The 23,413-nt window shown below is 33.0% G+C and overlaps 1 protein-coding gene across 4 annotated transcripts in view; it reads right to left on the bottom strand.

Moving 5' to 3' along the window:
• LOC114755782 (transducin beta-like protein 2) overlaps positions 1-23,413 on the bottom strand; it is a 56,819-nt gene that overhangs the window by 26,857 nt on the left and 6,549 nt on the right. For 2 of the 4 annotated variants that reach the window (XM_028944652.1, XM_028944651.1), the window contains exons 1-2: positions 3,592-3,953; positions 2,943-3,048 (exon numbers count right to left, since the gene is read on the bottom strand). In XM_028944652.1, coding sequence (XP_028800485.1) covers positions 2,943-3,048; positions 3,592-3,804 — 319 coding nt within the window. In that variant the 5' untranslated portion in view covers positions 3,805-3,953. Of the gene's footprint in view, positions 1-2,942; positions 3,049-3,591; positions 3,954-9,068; positions 9,079-20,636; positions 20,645-23,413 lie in introns of those variants that run through there. The other 2 variants (XM_028944650.1, XM_028944649.1) reach the window with 2 other exon arrangements.

Below are 23,413 nucleotides of genomic sequence, written 5' to 3'. Positions count from 1 at the left end.
GCAAGGCTAGTAGCTAAGGGGTACTCACAGACCTATGGCAATAATTATCAAGAAACCTTTGTCCCAGTGGCAAAACTAAATACCATTCGAATACTCCTCTCACTAGCGGCTAATCTAGATTGGCCACTGCACCAACTCGATGTGAAGAATGTCTTTCTAAACGGGGATTTAGAAGAGGAAGTATATATGGACATCCCACAAGGGTTGAGAGAACATAATACTCTAGGCCTAGCATGTAAGCTTCATAAATCACTCTATGGATTGAAGCAATCTCCAAGGGCTTGGTTTGATCGATTCACCAAGGCAGTGAAGAATGTGGGTTTCACTCAGTATCAAGCAGATCACACCTTATTTATAAAACATTCATGTGAAAAGAAAGCTATTCTCATCGTGTATGTTAATGATATCATCATAACAGGTGACAACATCAAAGAGGTATCACAGTTCAAGAAATCTCTGGAAAAGGAATTTGAAGTAAAGGATTTGGGAGGACTTCGATATTTTCTTGACATGGAAGTTGTAAGGTCTAAAGAAGGAATAGTTGTCTCACAACGAAAGTACACACTTGACCTCTTGAGAGAAACCGGGATGCTAGGAGCAAAACCAGCAGAAACGGCAATGGAATCAACAGTTAAACTGGATAATAAAGAAGGGATAGAAGAAACAGGGGCTGAAAAAGAAAAGAAGTCCAAACCAAAGAAGACACCTGTACTTGTTGATGCTGAAAGGTACAAAAGGCTGGTGGGTAAACTACTCTACCTCTCACATACTTGTCCAGATATAAGCTATGCAGTGGGTGTTGTAAGTAGGGTTACAAATGAACCATTAGAAGAGCATATGAATGCTGTTAATAGATTCTTGCACTATTTGAAAATGACTCCAGGAAGAGGTTTGTACTTTGGGAAAGGAACAGACTGAGAAATATTAATTTACATCGATGCAGACCATGGAGGGTTCCTACTAGATAGAAGATCCACATCTGGATACTGTACTAAAGTATGGGGAAATCTTGTGACATGGAGAAGCAAGAAACAAATGGTAGTATCCAGGAGTAGAGCAGAAGCAAAGTTGAGAGCACTGGCTCATGGTGTTTATGAAGGCTTATGGATAATAAGGGTACTAAAGGAATTGAAACTGGCTCCTAGTACACCTATTCAGTTAAAATGTGACTGTCTGCAATTGGGATGGTTAGGAATCCCATTCATCATGAGAGAACAAAACATGTGGACATTGACAAACATTTCATTAAGGAAAAAGAGGATGCCGGTATCATTAAGATAACTCATGTTCCAACACACTACCAGGTGGGAGACTTGTTCACTAAGGCACTAGCAAGACTTCAATTCGAAGAGTTCAGAAGCAAGCGGGGAATGATAGACATATATTCGCCAACTTGAAGGGAGGGTTAGTATGAGCTTGGGCCGAATAGGGTCTTAAGCTAGGGTTAAGGTGGCTGTTGCTTTAAGTTAGCGGCATATTTTGTACGATTTTATTTTTAAAATTTAGACTAGATTCTGATTCTCAATCATTAGGTAATCAAGAGAAGATTTGATTCAGATCCTCTAACCTAGGACTCGCCTATATATGTACTCCTCTGAATGATGAATAAAATAACTTTCTGCGTCTTAAACCATAGAGATAAAGGCACTCCTATGTTTCTTGCATGACTACTACATGTTGAGTTGTTACCTCATATTTACACTGAACTCCAAACAACTTCATGAATCTATATTAATTTTTATAATCATGACATGAAACATAAAATTAGTACAATAGCATGTAATACAGTAATAATCTTAAGAGTGGAATTAACATCTACCTAACAAAATCAGATTGTTCATGCAGGAGAAGTTAAACTCACTTGTTTCAAAGTTTAATATTTAGGGGAAGACATTTCATGACATTCAAATTCCAAAGTCAATATCATTCAGTCAAAGTTAAAAAGTTTTATAGACTTCTTTTTCGTTCATATTATCAAATCATTTTCCCGCGGTTTAATTCCCTTGAGAATAATAAGGACATCTGTATTTTGATAATTGATCTACCTTACCTGTGAAACAATACTCAATTCACTCTTATACCATAAAGTGAACTGTATACTAGTAGAAATTACTGACCCGTAACAAGGTTTAAATAGCTATAAGAAAATTAAAAGAATAATATTGGTTTATACTAGAAAAGACTTTACCATATCGCTAACATGACTACCATGAGACAGCAAATAGATATGCATCTACCCCAACATTGTATGCCAAAATGGATATACAAGAATCAGGCGAGAGATTTCCAACAGAAGACCACTTTTAGAAGGGGACCTCATTCATGTTTTTTCTTTTCAACAAAAAAATTATGATTAGGTCAAAATAGAGTAGAAGGGAGAATATAACGAATCCACCTACAACATCGACAAGAAAACAAAGGACCATAGCATCCCAAAGAAACGCACCACTATGGAGGAGTTCTATGAACCATCCTGTTTAAGAAGTTGAAAGGACTAAAGCAAGAAATGTCAAGAAACAATGCACATCACTACCAAACCTTTTGTCCTTGTTTAACCTTTGAAAGTAAACTGACAGGAATTGCTCCAGACTAAAAGTTTAACATTAAAAAACAACAACAAAAATTATAGTTGTTCAGGCTTCAGAGACTGTAAGTTATATTGCAAATAACCAGGTACGAAAATCTAGATGCAATACATAGAACGCTATAGTTATATGATGATTTATGTCACTGAATTCCTTGGTTTTATAAGTCAAAACTTGCTCACCGGAAAGGCAACAGACTGCAAAATCTCACACAGCACTCCGTAGAAATAATAGATGAATCTGATCTAACAGTAGATCATATATTTTCCCCACCAAGTTACATCACATAAGATTTGATGTTGTATAAAGCTGGTATTAACAATTAACAATTACCAATTACCAAATAAATTCTAATACCTGTAGCCAAATTTCGTCCATCAGAAGAGAAGCATATCCCTGTCACAGCATCACCATGGCCTTTCAAGGTATTCAAATCCAATGGATGATGTCGCTTGGCATGATCCTAACATTCAATGATCAGAAGGTTAAAAAAGCCAAATCCCAAGATAACACTAAAATACACAATACAGGTGATTCAGCTATTACGCATAGTTTCATGTATCTGGCATTTCAGGGCATCCATTGCTTTTAATTACTTAAATCATAAAAATATGAGATGCATCGATCCCAAAACTATACTTCCAGCAATTCGGTGCCTGGGGGGGGGGGGGTGTGGAGTAATCCGATAGCGTCGACACTAACCAAACCAGCAGCAACTATTTTTCACTCCAATCTATTCCTGTTCACTAAACCTTAAAAGTTCTGCAGATAAATAACTCAATCCTTCCCAAAAAAAAAACAATTACGCAAGTAACGGATACCTCTGTCTAAGAACAGTCCGAGAAACAAAAGCATACGTACTCCTTGGCGATTTATTTGATCCAAGAGGAAACATGAATTAAATTCATAGATGTAAAACAGTATATCATGCTATAATCAAAAACCCAATTTTGATTTCCTTTCAAATCCCTTCGCTCTTTCAGGAAGCAAAGCAGTATGCGCTGACCTTATCAGAAGAGTGGGAATGGGATTTGGCTTGGGACTTCTTGGAGGATTGTTGAACCGGCTTGGAGTTCTTCTTGGGGTCCGACAGAGGCTCCGGATTGGCAATGGTTCGAATATCGGATTTCCGATTGCGAAAATAACTTCTGAAGAAGACAAAGGCGATGAGAGCGCCGAGCAAAACCGAAAGCACCATAATGGTTAGGACCGGATCCATTTCAGATTATCCGAAAGAAGCAGGCGTGCGGGATCTCTTCAAAATTTAGAAGCTGAAAACGATGACTGCATTTTTTTGATAGGAGGAACGAAGACTGTGTAAACTTTGAGGATTTTGGGAAGCGAAGGGAGCAGGGCCCTTTTCTTATAGGCCCCATGGAAGCGCGGCGTGACGATGCGTTTTGCGGATTTCCTGCACATGCAATGCAACGAGTTCCAAAGTTGGGCCGCTGCATAGCTTGGTTATTGTTATTTGGATTAAGGTTTCATTTTATGCCGAAAAACCAAGGAGTTACTTAAGGAGTAAGTTCTTTACGATATGACTAATTGATATTCAAATTTCTTTTAAGATAAAATGAATTTCCGTGCTTATCACAATAATAAGTATTATGATACCCATGGTTAGGGTAAAATCTAAACCCTTCAATATCAATTTTAATGGTCTAGATTTAAAATTTTCAATTAATGATTTTTAAATAAAAGATTTATTTCTCAAAATACTTCCACATTTATTTTGGATTATGTACTTATTAAAAAGAAAATATTTTTAAAAAAATAAAAGTATTAAATATTAATCTCAGCCGTCCATGTTAAATTTAAATAGTTGAGATTTGATGAGCATTATGGTACTTATTGCTATGATGAGCACTAAAAATAGGAGCTATGGGTATTCAGAAGATTTTTGTGGCTTAATGAAAGTATGAAAAACATACTAATACCGCCCTAACATTAAATATGGTTAATTTTGATGGTTAAATGGACCCATATGGTACGTGTGGCACACTTAGCAACTTAAAGGTCCAACTTCTTTTCTCCATGTACTTCACTTTCATCATCTGGCAATCTCCCAATTCATAGGAAATTACCGGATAGAAAATTGTGATCAAAATCTCTTCTTTGTACTGGTTTTTCAGCTTGATGCAGGAGCCAAGTTTTATAGCAGAATTGATGAGGTGTTGTCCTCTCTGTTAACTCCCTTTTGTTTTATTTTTCCCCCCCTAATTATTGCCAATTCACTTATGCATTGTCATAATGGTGATTGTTCAACAACATTAATAAAATCTGGGATTTGCACCAGTAGTGTCTTCCGTTGCCAACTACCTTCCCTTCCATTTCTTCGGTGTTGAAAGCATGTGAATCAAAATGCAGCAAATAGGAAGAAAATCGATTAGGCGAGGACACCAAACGGGGATGAAATTGGAGATGTAGGAACAGATTCAATGACCAACTGCACCACGACAGACAACGATAATTGAGATTGAAGGCAAATTCAGATATGATTGGCAACTTCCTACATGTATAGATCGGCAAAGAGGTCAAAGAAGAGAGACTGATCTTTGGGCACGACGAAATCGTTCTCAGGTGTTTCCCCACCCTCTCCGCTTTTCATCGAAGTTATTTTCCCTCTCTCTCTTCGATCTCACTATTTCTTCTTTCACTCTTCTTCCATAGTTAGATTTTCATTTGGGAAAATGACATTAAGGTCCCACAGAACCAAATATACAGCAAAAAAATCTCCTGAAATGGCATAATTTTTCTGAAGTCTCAAAGGGACTTGTGTGCAATTTTCAGAATCTTCAAATGACTCTCTTGCCCTTGCTATCAGAAACAAAGAGGGTGAGCTGGGAGAGGAGTTTCCCGCACAGTATGGTTGAGAGAAGACGTTGGGAAAGAAGGAAGAAGCCTTTGATGATTAAATATCTTCTCCATTACCATTAATGAACTCTTTCATGTGAATCTCAATAAATCTTTAGATCTGGAACTTTCTTTCCTCTCCTCTCCTACCTTTCTTGACAGATTGTACATTTGTTTGGGAATAGGAAATCAGAAAATCATTTTTGCCTTTGATACTGCAAAGCTTTTGTTTTTGGTGTAGGATTCACAAGTTAATCAATAGAAAAGCTGTGTTTTTTATTGGTGTGTGTTGGTGATTTAAGTTGGGTGTGCAGGATGATCATGGATGCTCTGTTTTTGGGTTGCTTGTGGGTGGTTTTGCTCTATTTTGACGTTAGTTTAGGGGCAAAGGAAGAAAAAAATGAAGGTTAGTGTAGGCAGAAACCCTTAGTACGAAATGGGATATTGTATTGTCAATCAAACCGCGATAGTTGTCAATATGTGCCACGACAGTTGTCAATGTAGCTCCTTGACTTGTCAATGACAGTTGCATGCTTCTTGATACAAGTTTACATTACTGATGGCGAGTACGTCTGGAAAGCATCTATTTTGCTTTGTTCACATAGGGGGAAAGTTTATAAATGATGGAGAAGATGGTATGAGATATGTGGGAGGTAATGTCAGAACAACAAATATAAAGGAGGGCACAAGTTATGAAGAATTGAAGAAAATTATATTATCAATTGCTAGAAAAGAAAGTAACTCATTTCTTTTGAAATTCTCAGTTGTGTATAGCTCAATAGCACTCAGTATAGAAATTAACAACCCGAGTTATCCAAAATAACAAGTAATATAACAGGAGTTAATGACAAGTGATATAACAATTTCATAACAAATAAATGTGTGGATATTAGTAATTGTTATTCAAAATTTTTACAATTGAAGGTGTCATTTATTTATAATATTAAGTAATATTTGCATTAAAATATAATTATTAAGAAGAAGGTGTTACTCAAATTTATGTTCAATTGATAAGGGACAGTGCCTTCATTAACAAGTCACAGCACTCCTTTGGCAAGTCACAGTGCCACCATTGACAAGTTAGTGTGCCACCATTGACAACTGATAATTCGTCGCGGCGTTTGACCATATCCGCCGCGACTCCCCCATCTGTCCCAAGGAGCTGTCATTTTGTGTAAGGTGTTGCAACGCTTGATCATATTCGCTGCGGCACCCAACCCTTTTAAGAAGTTATTCGGCGAACAACAAGTCACAGTGCTACCATTGACAAGTTAGTGTGCTACCATTAACAACTGATAATTCGTCGCAGCGTTTGACCATATCCACCGCGACTCCCCCATCTGTCCCAAGGAGCTGTCATTCTGTGTAAGGCGCCACAGTGCCTGATCATATCCGCCGCAGCGCCTGATCATATCCGTCGCGGCACCTAACCCTTTTAAGAAGTTATTCGGCGAAGAACAAGTCACAGTGCTACCGTTGCCAAGTCAATGTGCCACCATTAATAAGTCATAGTGCCACCATTGACAAGTCACAGTGCTACTATTGACAAGTCACAGTACGACCATTGACAAGTCATAGTGCCACCATTAACACTTCATTAATAATGATTATATATGATAATATAACAAAAATATAATATGACAAAGTAATTGAAAATATCATATGATACTAAAACAGGTCAAGTAACTTGAATTCATATTGTTGACAACTTACATCAGCAAATTAATTGACAAGTCATAGTGCTCCATTGACAAGTTATAACAGGTCTAATGACAATGCAGGGTGCAGGTAATGACAACTGAAATGACAGCAGAATCTAACATGCTAATTCATAGCTAACTTTCATTTACACCTTCATATACATAAAATTACACCTATTTCACAATCTATCCCAAAAAAAAACATAAGGGTTACATATAATTACGAAACTAACTATTGGTGTGTATCCATTTATAAAAAATTCCCTTCACACTCATTTACAAAATATTCCCTTCACATCCGTATAATGTTTTTCGGAGGGCAGTGGTATTTGGAAATATTTGTCCTTCTCCAATGATCAAATCCTTCTATTTTGTGGAATTCATTTGTGGTGTAGGTGTTGATATCATTTCAACAGCACAAAGAATTGATGGTGGCTCTCCAATCTCATCAAATAAGGTAGGTGGAGACATAGACAATCTATTGATACCTCCAAATGATTAATCAATCCTGCAATAAATGACAATTCAGGATGCATGTATTGACAAGTTGGTAGCAAGACAGTAACAACTGAAATTGATAATAACAGTTTTGTTAAACTAAACTTACACATCTTGCTCCTCCATTACATTATCCCTTGTTGCTTCTATGTGGTCCTTATTTCCATTCTCTTCTATATACACATGACCACTTTCTTCATTGAACTTTATCAAATGATCAACCCGATCATCACCTACCGACTCTACAAAAGTTTTTTAATCAAACACAACTGAGAATTTCAAAAGAAATGAGTTGCTTTCTTTTCCAGTAATTGATGATATAATTTCCTTCAATTCTCCATAACTTGTGCCCTCCTTTATATTTGTTGTTCTTACACTACCTCTCACATATCTCATATCATCTTCTCCATCATTTATAAACTTTCCCCCTCTGTGAACAAAACAAAATAGATGCTTTCCAGACGTACTCACCATAAGTAATTTAAACTTGTATCAAGAGTCACGTAACTGTCATTGACAAGTCAAGGAGCTACGTTAACAACTGTCGTGACACACATTGACAACTATCGCGACCTGATTGACAACACAATATCCCATTTCGTGCTAAGGATTTCTACCCACACTAACCTTCATCTTTTTCTTCCTTTGCCCCTCAACTAACGTCAGAACAGAGCAAAACCACCCACAAACAACCCAAAAACAGAGCACTCATGATCATCCTGTACATCCAACTAAAATCACCAACACACATCAACCAAAAACACAGCTTTTCCATTGATTAACTTGTGAATCCTACACCAAAAACAAAAGCTTTGCAGTACCAAAGGCAAAAATGATTTTCTGATTTCCCATTCCTAAATAAATGCACAATCTGTCAAGAAAGATAGGAGAGGAGAGGAAAGAAAGTTTCAGACCTAAAGATTTGTGGAGATTCACATGAAAGAGTTCATTAATGGTAATAGAGAAGATACTTCATCATCAATGGTTTCTTTCTTCTTTCCCAATGTCTTCTCTCAACCATACTGCGCAGGAAACTCCTCACCCAGCTCACCCTCTTTGTTTCTGATAGCAAGGGCAAGAGAGTCATTTGAAGATTCTGAAAATTGCACACAAGTCCCTTTGGGACTTCAGAAAAATTATGCCATTTTAGGGGAACTTTTTACTGTATATTTGGTTCTATGGGACCTTAATGTTATTTTCCCTTTTCATTTTTTCAATCTGATTTTTTTGGATAATGTTATATATTTTGCTAGGTCTTTGTAATTGTTGTCATAGGGATGAAATATGATATAATGAATCTCATGTAAAGTAGAAACCGATCTTTAGTTTTTGTGCTGTTGGGCTCTATTTTTCATTTCTTGGGACATCCTGGTTCTGTCCTTGTCCTGATCTAGACTGAGACACTTTGGAGACTAGACAGGATGTGGGACAAAAATGCTGTCCTTGTAATAATGGTAGTTCTAATCAATATATTTGATTAATAATGATATTTTAGGAAAAACAACACATATTTGTTACAAATAATTTATTTAACTAGTTTTAGTCAACTAGCTCTTATATTAAGAACCGGAGGTAGTACAATAGATAGCACAAAGTGTAACTGCAAAATATAAAGATTATAGGAAAAAGAAAATGCAAACAGTGCAATTTATTCTATTTCAGCTCACAACTCGAGCCTAAATCTAGTCCTCCAAGCTCCTCATTTCATATTTCTCCATTAAATCGCACAAGTTCGACCCAAGCAATTGTGAAACTGCTACAACCCCTCAAGTTCCATTTGGGCACTTGAGAAGCAACTATAACCCGACTAGTTTGATTTGGGCATTAGTGAAGCCACAAGAATCCGAATGTTATCGTGCAATCGCTCTCTTCTATATGCAAAGAATAATCAACAGAAGTGATCTACTAACTAAACCTCTCAAAGGTTGGGTGTGTACAATGAAGTATTTGAATATGGTGAGTGACTAGCTTTGATAATGAATGATTTCAACAACTGATAGAGTCTTTGCACTTAATAATACCGTGGTTGTTGTCACAAACTTAAATGCAACTCCTATTTACATATTTTTAGTGTAGCAAGACATTAGACACAAAATATATATAGGTGTTACTAAAATTAGCTGTTAGGTGAGAGCATCTAAGGTACCTATCAAATAAAAGTAACTAGTGTGATGGTCGACTAAAACTTGCTAGTCGAATAAGCTTTACAAAATCTCTTGAAAGACAGCTACTATAAAGTAGGTGACTAACTATTAGAGAATATCTAGATTTCAATAATGATACAAAATAGTTATATATTGAAGACTAGACTCATTGTCATATGATCTTCAAGTATCCTAGAAATGATTAATGGTTAAATAACATCGCTTAGACATGCCCTCGACTAAATATATATCTTCCCTGAGAGTGTGAATACCCTATCTAGTGTGGGTCCGCAAATAAATAATAAATTGAATAAATAAAAAATAACAAAAGATAGTAAAAGGAAAATTCTCCTTAATTCTTCTTTGAAGATGGTAAATAAAAAAGGAAAGTCAAATAAAAATCCCTTCCTCTCTCATTCATGATGAGATTAAATGCTGATTGGCCTCTTATATAAGAACTAAGGCGTGGAGACATTAAGAAGAAAAGCCAAAAAATAAAAAATAAAAAAAATATCCCATTTATGGTGAATGGCTTCCCAAATAGGAAATTAAATGTCTTGTGGAAAAATTTAAATTAAAATCACAAGTTGATGATGATTTGATGCTAAAAAAAAGGAAATTATATCATGGGTCATTATTGGGAGAAAATGAAAAATGAAGGCTAAAATTTATATTTGGTCCTTAAGCTTTATACAAGGTTTAAGTTTGGTCCATTAACTTTAAAAAGTATTTTTTAGTCTTTAACTCTAAAATTCAAATCTTAAATAATGATTTTTCGTAACAATTATGATTTTAAAATGAACTTAATATGTTAGCATTTGAGAATGTTTTATCAACATTCATGACCTCAATATCATTTTTTTAATAATAATTTAAGGGTTAAATTAAAGAATTAAAATTTTATGTTTTAATTTTAAGGGACTAAACTAAAACATTATGTGAATTTAAAAGATTAAAAGTGTGCTTTAGTCAAAAATAAAAATAAAATAAAAATGCATTTATGAGTCAAAGCTTTAGGTGATGCTTATAAAAATGAGAGGAAGGGTTGAAGGAAGACAATAGAATTTACCCTCTGTTTTGATCGGAAGAAAAGTTGAGAGGAAAGAAAATGAGAGGAGAGAAAATGGAGAAAAGAGAAAATTGGAGAGAAAATATTATCATGCATGGACAAGAGAAAACAGAAAGGAAAAAAATGAGTAAATATATGAATGACTAAAATACCCTTTCTATTATATCAAAATATATCTTAATTAAAATCAAATTAAATATCATAATGAAAAACCATATTTACATTAAAATAATCATATAATTTAAAATCAAATTATTTGATAAAGATATATTATCATGTTATTATATTTTGATATCAAATAATTTTGTAAAAAAAGAAAAAAAAATTAACATTTTGTGTAATGTAATGCTAAAAAAACTAAAGCAACAACTCTACTTGTTTTTCCTTTCAGTTCATTTTAGAAGGATTTTTGCAATTTTAGTTATTTTATTTTTCAATCAAGCAAACACAGAAGAAAAACTTGATAATAATAAATAAAGTGAAAAAATAAAAAAAAGGTATTATTTTGCTGAAAAAACATATTAAGAGTAAAGAGAAAAAATATGTTTTCTTTTCATTTTCTCTCCACATATGGAGAGAAAAGTTGGGAGGAAAATAGGTTGTGGGTCCCACCTCATTTTCTCTCCAACTTTTTTTTCCTCCCACTTTTCTTTCCCTATCCAAACAGGAGAAAAACAAGTTCTTTTCCATTTTCTTTTCTAGTTTTCCTTCCTCCTTCATTTTCTCTCCATCAAGCATAGCATTGGGGAGAAAGGAGAAAGGACGAAAGGAAGAGAGACACTCCACTTTGTGATTTTTTTAATACATCATTTAAAGGTTTTCTCATGGGCCTAAGGGAGTTTTTTTTTTTTTTTTGTTACAGGGCCTAGGGGAGTTGAATGCTCATTCAAAGGAGCCATTTTCTGGGCACCCCCAATATATTGACGCATACAAAACCCCTCACGTCCTACCTTGTTTTCAATCTTCTTCAAATGTCTGTAGTAATGCCATTTTGATCCCTGTATGATGTTAGATGAATGCTTGCTTTTGTCTTGTTTTGTTTATTCCTTTTATTTGTTTTCTTTTATTTTTGTTTTGTTTCACTTTAATTTGCCGTATGTGGATATTGTTTTCAATTGATTCCATTGCTCATTGGGTGAATAATTACTTCATTTGTTTCATGTAACATCCCAATTTTTATTCCTAGTGTTTAATTAAGTTTGGAAGGGATTTAATGCTTAATAAATGAATTTTATTCTCTAGTTATTTAAGAAAAGAGAATTATTAAAAATAAGAATTATACAATATACATATAGATAAGAAAATTTCTAAATAATAAAAATAAAACGGATAAAAAAAAAAGAAAGCAAGAAAGAAAATGCAAAGAAAATGAGGAAAAAGGGTACCAAACTGTAATTCTGTCTCATTTTAACATGGGTCCTTTTGCTGGAATTACCCCAAAATTTTATTTTAACCGTTGGGGTGGGGTCGAGAGGCGTTGTCCTTCTTTTTTTCCCCCCTCGTGTCCTCCAGCGCCGTTCTCTCATTTCTTATTAGAGTGTCAACATTTGCATATCATTTTGGTAAGTTAAATGACTTCCTTTCATCAAACTTTCTTCATGAAAATTATTCTATTAATCTAAATCTATCTAATGATGATAGTTTTATACTGTTTGAAAAAAATTTTTGGGTTTAGAGTTTGGAGCAAGTGTTGAGTTTTGATGATAGATGAGCATAGTATTATAGAGCTATTTTAGTATATCATTTTAATTAGTTTAGTTTTATTTTTGACTGACCTAATATTTTTAAATGAATTATTTTAGTTAAACAGATATTTATTTGTGGAAAATATGGTATTTCTACTATGGAACTATTGACTAAATTATTTACTTAGGTGTATCTGATGTAGATTGAATTTCTAATGGTTGGTTTTTGAGATTTAAGCTGAGATAGGATTTTTAAATTTTAAATATGATAATTTCTGATTTTAAGAATTTGAGAAAAATTCTGTATTAAAGTAAATATTTTGAAATGTTTCAAGTGAAAATTTTGGATTGTTAGGATATATAAATTTTTGTGCTAAAAGACTTAATTATGGGTTATGAGAGTTTTGGGTTTTAGCATAGAATTAGAAACTCTAAGTTATATATATGTATTAGTTTGAGTAATTAATTAAATAGCTTGTATATTGATATGTAAATGTATTGATTGTGTAGATTAAATTGTTAGATTGTTGGTTTGAGCACGGGTTAACCTTGTGGCAATCCTTGTCCTAAACGAGAGGTAATCTTTTTTCACTTATTATTCATGCTCGTAGGTTGTTTGTGATTGATTTTTAATTGTACGGGATTTATGAAATATTATTGGATTATGATATGAGCTATGAAATTATGTTGTTATTGAAATTTGTCTTGTGAGACTTTCTTTACAAAATATATATGTGTTTACAATTATGATGATATTATGTATTATGAATTAATTGGGAATTTGAAACTCGAATTGATGTTGACATGTTGATAATTTATTATGAATACAATATTTTGAGCATTGATAGGTGAGGGGTGGCGGATGTTGATGATGGGAACTATACCAAAGAGGATATAAGGGGCTAAATTATGTACATTTAAGGATATAAGGTGGTAGGGCTATCAGGTGTACACTGATTGGTCCTTTGGCCCAATTACTCATTTTAGAGCATTGACACCCCACTAGTAGACTAGAGGGGGAAACCATGGTCCGGTCTTGTGCTCTGTGGATTTTGGCTGGTCCATATCACTCGATCGGTGAGCTTGTCTAATTACTAGTCGCATGGATGAGGATTTATCTCATGGGTTCAGTCAGAAGATATAAGGTGGGTAGATATAAGGGAGGTGAGAGGATTATTAATTGTACTTTGTTATATGCTTTGACAATATGAAATTTGTTTGATTACTATGATTTGGCAACTATCTCACTTGACACATCATAAGCACTTACTTGTATGTTTGATAAGTAGACTTGTTGGTTACTGAGACTTTTGTCTCGCCCCGTTGCTTTAACACTTTTCCAGGTGATAGTTCCTGTTCAGGTCAGTCAGGGAAGGTTCCGGAAGTTTGAGCTACTATTGCAAAATTGTAGCACTTCCTTTCTTTTGATTGTGTTGGATAGATGTATATTGCCATAATAGGGCCCATTCCACATACTCTGGTATGTTTGAGATTGATTATTCTAACAGTGTATTTTTGATAACTATTACTGGATTGCATGCTGATAGAAGGCCGGAGGCCTCTAGGTATTTGCATGTGATTTCTTTTGTTTGATATGAGTGGTGAATCTACAATAATCTTTGACATCAAATGACTTTTGATTTTAAAAAGTTATGAAAGGTATTATTCAGTAAAATCGTATCATGGGCTTATGGTTAAAAATGATATTCTGGGTTTATAATGCCCAAAGCTCTATTCATTGTAAATCTCGTTTTGCATGCAGTTAATTTAGAAAAGCTTTTTTTAACTACAATAGACATATTTATAGTTTGGTTTAACTCTTTTCTATTATGGTTAATTCTATGGGATTTAGGATGCTTATATAACCATGATAGTATTTTTAAATGTTTCACAAAACTTCTTTTCTATCGTGGTTAACTTTTAAATACTAATTAATTTAAAAGTGTGGTAGTTTTGTTATTACATTTCATCTCTTAATTGGCACCTAAGATCATTATTTCATTTTGTTTCTTACATCTTGCCTCTGTTTTCTCATAATGATAATCTCATCTCGATCACAAATGGTATGGTTGTGAACACTCCTTTCCTCCATGATGCTTCTTATATATTCGGTCTTGTTCCTCCCAGGAATTCAATGAAAATAAGAATATTGAAGAGATAAGCATGTTAGCTCGTTGGTTGATTATTTTTTTAGAATGGTATTTTCATCTTGGCTTGATCGCATATGAGCAAGAAGGACTTGAAGGTTTATGGTGTGTATTCTCCGTTTTTTTCCGTTATTATTATTTTGATTTCTTACTTCCTGACTTGTGCATTTTATAAGGATGATGCATCTAGAGTATGTGCTTTACCACAATTATCAATCTCATATATGCTTAAAGTTTAATGAATCCATTTATTTGCTTTCTCTTGTATGCTTTGGTTGATTCAAGAAAACTATTTCTCGTAATAAATTCAAATTTTGACTAATTAATTCTAATATATTTCCACACCAAGAAAACTATTTTGCTTAATGAGAAGACTCAATTTTGTAAATAAATTTCAACAAGGAAAAAAAAGGTTTTCTTAAGCAAAATAAAAATGTTTTCTTAAGTTGTGTGAGGTTATTAGAACCTAAAGTTATGTGAGGTTTTTAGAATCTTAGTAGGCAACCATTTTTCTATGTGAGATTATGGAAATCTTCATATAAAACATAATAAAAAAATCTTTAATTTCAAAAAAAATATTTTCCAAATAAAAATGAAAAATTATTTTCATAAATTAAAAAAGACAAACCAACAAAATTTGGGATGTTATAAGAAGCTTAGAGATTGGAAGCAGATTGGGAGGTGACTGAATCGAGATAAATTTTTGGGGCACTTTTTCTTTCTCTCACCTTGCTTCTTTTTGGTGATATTTTCTCTATTCTTAGCTCATTTATTAATTCCAACATCTGATTTCTAAAATTATTTGAAAATTTTATTATCATTCAATTAATTTTCTTCTTGGATGAAATTTTATGCTAACAAGGACCACAGCGAGTAATAAATAAAATATAATACTATGTTCACTTTATTAGTTTTATTATTATAATTATATATGCTTATTACTTGTTCAAGCATTATATTTTGGAAGTTGTTCACGATTGAAATGGTTGAATGTGAATGACATTTAGAAAGCTCCAAGTAAAAATTGGAAGAAAACATATAGACTTAAATTTAATGAAGTTTTGATTAGATCTAATGTTTTAAAAGTTGGACTGAATATTGAACCGGAGAGGCCAATAGTCATGATTTAAATGGTTGGATTGGTCTGGTTAAAGTGAAGTAATAACTAAATTGAAATTAATTATGACAAGCACATGAGGATCAATCATAAAGGAGCACTAAAAGAATTTTGATATAGGCATCACACACCACTGCAGAAAACATTTTTATGACAGTTGAAAAGGACTTTTCATGGCGATCTAGAAGCAGTGTTAATATTATTTATGTAATAAACTAAGAATTTTATAGCGTTTAACAACTACTGTGAAAAAACATTTTCCATGACAGTTATTTGCTAAAAATTGCAGTGGAAAGTCCTCAATAAATGACATTAAATGGCAAACTTTTCATAGCCGTTATTTAAATAACCATGGTGAGAAGTTTCAATTCTTCTTATATAATTTTGTTTTAATATGTATACAACCTCTGTGTAATACCAAACCAAAACAGACTAATTTCAGTCAACATAATAGACCAATATAATACTAAACCAATTCATAGTTAAAAACACAATTTCTAATCACCTAAAATTCAATGAATAATTCAATGCTAAAACTGAAATCTAACACTAATAGCTCATTTGGTTCACTAAACTTGTTGTAATGGGATGTAATGTAATGAGAGGGAATTGAATGTAATGCAATATGGATTACATGAGTGTGTTTGGTATGGTATGCAATGGAATTTAATTTTTTAATGTAATTAAATTTAAATAATAGTGTAAGGACAAAATTATCCCTAGCCAAAAAAGCCCTCTTCGCTCCCCATTACCCTCCTCTCTTTATCCACTGTCCGCGGCCTCTTCCTTATGTCCACCGTTAGGCATCAGCATCTCAAAATAGCACTAGTTGCTATTTCGAATAGGAAACAACTCCTTAGATTTGAAATATATAGGAACCAACGAGAAGCATGCGCATGGACGAGAAGCACACAAGGATTATATAGGTTGAACAAACTCTTCACAACCTTTCCCTCGGGGTCTTGGACTTGGAATAACTATTTTGGTCTTCAAATTTGAGCGAACTATTCACGGACGAGAAGCACGCAAGGAGGTTGAGGTCATGATTCTGGTTCAAACAATGTCGTGTTGTTGTTCGGAGATGCACGCAAGTGAAGATTGCTGCTGATGTGGTTCACAAGATGTAGCCACACAATGACAATGATGAAGGGCAAAAAAGTCAAGAATGGATTGAGGGTAGCGGTAATGGGGATTACATAGGTTTTTTAATGTAATCCCTATTACTGAGTTTAAGAGAATCATGATGCTATCATGTAATACCTATTACATTACCTTAGATCAACCAAACATTGGAAATGTGAGATTGCATTAGAATTACATGTAATCTCCTTTCATATAATTGAACAAAATGGGCTCTAAGATAATTAAAATTTCAAATCCTAATTCAACTAAAACCTAATCAACAACTTAACCAATCCCTAGTTTAGCTAAACATAATAAGCAATCAACTAAAAAACCTATATTAACCATATTAGCACCAAAATTTTGAACCTCAATTACACTAATTGTTTGTCAACCCATAATCTCAACTAATGTTTTTGACAAACCATCCCTTATTGAGTTGATTTCATTAGGGTTCGTATTTCTCATGTAAATTAAAAGAAATAAAGTCATTAGTTAAGAATTAAAAATATGAAAAAAATTGAAGAATCGCAAAATAATTGTGTAAAGGATTTGAATCTTATATCATAGAATATATCAGAAATTTTATTATCAAAGTAGTCATTCATAACTTTCTCTTTTTGAGACAGAGAAGTCTTTTTAAATTCACCATGCCATATCCAATTTTTGCACCTCAAATTTATCCCATCACAGATAAGATGCTCTCTTATCTTAAGAATACCATACCAATTATTATTTAAATACTTGACACAAAGACAACAACACAAGCAATCCTTTTGTTTAAGGGGATTTCTCCAAACAAAATCAAGAAACCTTTCAACCTCATCATCATAGCTTTTATCCAACTATAATTCATTGTTTTACATAGCCAAGAAGTATAGTTGTCAAATTCAATTCTAACCACTTCATTCAAATATGCAAATAAATTAAATAATTAAGTATTGGTTAATAAATAAATTTGACTAATATAAATTAAAGGGAATATCATTTTTATTTTATAAAAATTTCGGTAGAGTTTCCCCTTAAATATTAGAAATTTCAAATGATTTACACAATATTCAAATAAACCAGTCAACTAATTAATAATATAAATCAACCAACCAACAATATATACGAAACAAATAAAAGGCAAATTTTAACAATTATAATCAACGAAACAAATACAACAATATCAAACCAACAAATAAATCTGCTTAAGGGTAGGGCTGAGCAATAGGCGGGGTGGGCTAACCCGAAGGTTAGCCCATAGCCCGCCCATTTATTCGTAAATAGGCATGGGCTAACCCATAACCCGGTAGTAGCCCATTTAGCCCATATTAAATGGGTTACGGGGCAGCCCGTTTGGGCTGACCGGGTTATGGGATAACCCATTTATTTTTTTAAATTTGTTTTCAATATAATTATTTTATATATGTAACCTTATGAAGCTGTTAATAAATTTTGCATGCCAAATAGCAAATCAAATATGAAATAACATCAACCATATTCAATCACACAACCTCACTTAGATTCGCAAACAATTAAAGTCTGATAAAATCATAAAAATAGTCACCAATCATAAAGTCTCATAAACTTTGAAAGTTCCAATTTTTACCTAAAGGATAAAATAAAAACTTAGACAAGTATGATGAAGGTTTGATAAAATATGAATGAGAAACAATATCATCAATTAAATGAAGAATAAAAATATTTTTAAAAACTTAAAACTTAAATGGGCGGGTATAGGCAGCCCAATACCTTGCCCATAGCCCAACCCGTTTAATGGGCTACCCCGCTCATTTAAGCCCGCCCGTTTATAATCTCTTATTTGGGCTAATTGGGCGGGCTTAAATGGACAAAAATTTTATGGGTTATGGACGGGCTAGCGGGTAATGGGTTTGTTGCTCACCCCTACTTAGGGCCTGTTTGGTTTGAGGGGAGGGAAGGGGAGGGAGGGAGGGAGGGGTAGGGGAGGTTTTATCCTCACCTTGTTTGGTTTGATTAAAAAGGAGGGGAGGGGAGGGTATTTAATGATCCCTTGTTTGGTTCAAGGAGGGGAGGGGAGGGATAGTAATAATCAATTTACTATTTTACCCTTACATATTAGTTTATGTTTTTTATTGATATATTATATAAATTAATTTACATCTTAATTTAAATTATATAATTTAATAAAAATTCAGTCTTATCATGTTAATATGTGTATTAAAAAATTGGTATAGTAATTTTTTATTCTAATTAATATAATAATATATTTAAAATAATCAAATTAACAAATTTTATATGCTCTAAGAAAAATGAAATTTTATTTTCTTTAGGCTATCTTTTTTCCAGCTTTAAAATATATTAATAAATAATATATTTATAAAAAACAATTAATTTTATAACAATCCAAAATGTGAAATCAAGTAATTCATTTGATATACAAATACTTTTTATCATCAAACATTCAAAACAATCCAAAAAAAGCAAGAGAAATAAGTTAGAGCATACAAACATAGTGGAAGACGGTGAAAAAATTAAAAAAAAAAGATGATTCTTCGGCGACATCAATAATGGATGGCGGAATACGGTGAAAAGACGGCAAAAAACAGAGAGGTTCAACGGGGTTTGTTTAGAAATCGTAGGGGGAGAAATTTCAACAATTGTGGGGTACAGAGGAGGCCCATGACGTTTTGTGAAAAAGTGAGAGTTACCATGGTAGGGGGTACGTTTAAAAATTTTGAAATAACATTTAACAGTGGTTATGTTGTTGACCACTGTTAAAAAGTATTTTTCATGATTTTAGATAACTGTCATGAAAAGTGCTTACGATGGTGTTTGCTAAAATATCATTGTAAGTTCAAGCATCAGTGTTACATCTTGTTAATTTTAACCCTAAAAATAAAGAATATAAAATAAGTCATGGGTTAAGCAGGGTAGTCAAGAGATAGATGGCACAACTTTTAAACTGAAACCAAACCGGGACCAAACTATCATTTTTAAAATATCCGGTCCATGCTAAACAAAGTGAGAATGTGGACCTGAAATTTTAGAAAATTTTCAGAAAATAATGAAAAATAGAATAAAGGATACAAAATCACATTGAGGGCTTGAAAGATGAAAATAAGATAAAAATAATTCATTTTAGAATTTTTTTGTTTTTTCTCAAAATTTTGGCTAATCAAGGAAAAATTGGCCAAATTGAATTATTTAAAATATATAGGGCCTCAATAATTCATGAAAAAAATTAGAAAAATTATTTTAAAGGTTATTATGAATTTCAAAATTGTTCTTAGCCTCTAAAGGTATAGAGGTTAGCTTTAAATTATTTGAAGCTAAAAATTATACGGGTAAAAGGCTGATTTCGGAAAAAATTCAATTGAAAGAGTTATAGGTCAACATAAAATCTGAGAAAATTAGAGGAATCTCTTCTCATCAAAATAAAGTTATTAGCACAAGAAAATAAATTTTTGGAGACAAAAATTTAACAAGATTCAAGAAAAATTTAACTGATAACATGAAATTATATAGTGCAATAGCCATAAACTTGGTGGGGCCAAATTTTCCCCCATTCTTCTCGCCTATATGGCACCATTTGAGGAGGGTAAGGACCTAGATTGAATAATACAATTTGTTGAAGGATAGAATTGGAAGAGTGGAATCATGAATAAAATACATGGATTTTTACATATAGGAGCTTATGTGTCCCATGAGGTGGCTCCTTCATTCAATTTGGAGGATACCTAAGAGGGCACATGGTTTTCTTGTGTTAGATTTAAGTGTTTTGATGATAACAAATTAAGTTTTAAATTTCTCTAAATATCTATTATTTTAATCAATCAAATTATCGATCATCACTTAATCGAATACGTGTTAGATAAATAAACTATTTATTATGAACCCAATACTGATAAGATTTATTGATCAAGTGTAAAATAATTCACTGTGCTAGATAACTAGCTAGAAAAATGGATCGATCGATCAATTAATTGATCATTGGTATATCTGGTTTAATATAAGATATTTCAGGAAATAATTGATCACTTAATCGATTATTAGTTGATCGATAAGTTATCAGAAAAAAGGTTGAACTTCCTCACTTATAACAGAAGGTTTATTGATCACCTAATTGATTAAGAGGTAATCGATAATGACACAAATAATTGGTAAGTTTCCTTGACTCACTCACAACTTTAAATTATCAATCATATTATCGATCATTAGTTTATCGATAACATATTTGAACATTATGTGTCAAATCATTTCTGGTTAATTGATAAAGTGTTCTGTCAAAGTATTCTTTGTTATATTGCAAAACAAGGTTTTCACAATCCGTGATTGATCACATAATCAATCATCCTTTCATCGATCATTTGATTGATCATCATCATATCCTTCTGCATCATTTCGTCAAGACTTTTTCATATCAATTGTTCGATCAAAGGCTTACTCTGGTATTTGCTAAATTCAAGCTTTTTATAGTCTTTAATCGATCAATTAATCGATTATCTATTAATTGATCATTTAATTGATCATCAACCTATCTTTGTGCATAATTGTCTAAGTCTTCTTTGAACTATTTTTTATCACTTGTTCAATCAGACCCTTATCAATCAAGTGTCGGATCTTTGTGCTTAAAGTTGTTTTACACTATAACTTAGTTTTATCAATGAGTTGTTTGATCAACCGATTATCGATCATCTGTTCGATCAATGCATCATTTCATTACTTAAACAGTACTTCACAATCATCTTTATTAAAGCATATTTTCATTTTGTCTTTAAGCTTTTCTCTGCCTTCTTTAATCATACTATTCTCTTTTTAAAGATACGAAGGCATGTAAATTTGGAAGAAATAAAGCCTTGCACAAAATACCAAAGTACTTTACTTGCAAAAGATCACTTTGTTTGTATATCACCATTTATCGATCACTTGTTCTATCATTGAATGATCTATAATTAAGTCAATAAATGCATACATAGTTAAGTCTACTTCTCTTGTAATTAATCGATAATATGACCAATCAAGGAGTTATCGATCAAGACATCGATCAAGTAAGTTCTTCTCACTTTCTGAATATCTGATGATTGATTGTATGATTTTCGTGTACTGTATCAAGAATCATCACCTTTTATGTTATTTATTTATATTTACTTGAAGAAGAAAGCTTACTTATGCTAAGAGACTTCCACAGATTACGAAGCACAACTGATAAATTATAGGCTTAAACCTACTATGTTAAAAGCATTTGTTACGAAGAACTATTGTAACTGTCAAGAACACGCAAGCTATCTTCCAATAGCTAGAAGCTCTTCAGTTTAACAGGTAACTAAAATACTCCAACTATAAATGGCACGAAGAGCATTGAATGAAGTATTGAATATACGAGCTATCCTCTGTTGAAATTTTCTGTGGCATTCAATACTCTATTTTCTGTATTGAGCTTCAGTGTTTAACATATATATACTCTGTAAGAGAGTTAGTTATATCTTTTACTCAAACCTAAGAGTTACTCAAGAGTGTGGACTCTTGAGGGGTTGTAACCTTATGGGTAGTAAGGGGGAGTGATTAAGAGAGATTCAATTGCTGTACCGAGGCACCAAGAGCCCGTTCAATCTTGGGGATATAGTGGAAATCTCAGAGGCACTTTGAGGATTGGACTTAGATCAAGTTGTTGAGATCGAACTAGTATAAACTCCTGTGTCATCATTCTTCTGCGAAACTTTCCAAACTCATCTCCACTATTTTATCTGTTCAGTTATTTTATTTAGTTAAATTTTTATATATCACCCAATTCATCCCTCTCTTGGGTAAAGCTACCATTAACATCTTGAAGAGGAAGAAAAGAAGAGATGAAGCCATGTGTCCTGTGGTAAAAATCAAAGGTTAAGCAAGTTACCATATAACCTAAGACATTAGGTGATTTTATAAATACCGTCTCCTCTCCTCTTAGGCTACTCTTTTGATCAATTTTGGAGAGCTTGGGGACAGAAGGTTTTGGCCAAGAAGGAGAAGAGAAGGAGGAGAGAAAGAACAAGGTGAATCCAAGTGATTTCAAGCCATTAATCAAGGTAAAAGCATGACTATCCTATCTAAAGCTTGATTTTTTATGGATTGATGGTTTTAAACTTGGTTTTTGTAGAGTTTGATGGTTGAAAATCCTAAGGGTTGGTACTGCACAAATGGTTTCTTGATGTTTTATGATTGATTGATATTAAGTTGATACATGGATTAAAGGATAGGAAATGATTGCTTAAAGATGATTAAACCTTATTGTTTGAAAGATATCAATTTGTGCACTCTGAGGACACTGTTTGACCAAGACTATTATGTTGTACTAGGGTTTGATTTTTATTGTTTTGATGCTTCCAATCAATTTATAAGGTAAATTTGTGTAGGGATATGTGAAGAACACGTGTTTGGAAGCATTGAAATTGAAAATAAAATTTTAGAAACCTAAGGGACCATTCAGCCAAACTAACTAAGAAGAGAAGGAGTTGGATCTTGATGAATCTAAATTCAAATATGGATT

Source organism: Neltuma alba, unplaced genomic scaffold (genome assembly GCF_004799145.2).
Source record: "Neltuma alba isolate B1F8T4 unplaced genomic scaffold, ASM479914v2 tig00010339_pilon, whole genome shotgun sequence".
Taxonomy (NCBI): domain Eukaryota; kingdom Viridiplantae; phylum Streptophyta; class Magnoliopsida; order Fabales; family Fabaceae; genus Neltuma; species Neltuma alba.
This window is presented reverse-complemented; position numbering and strand designations above follow the sequence as displayed.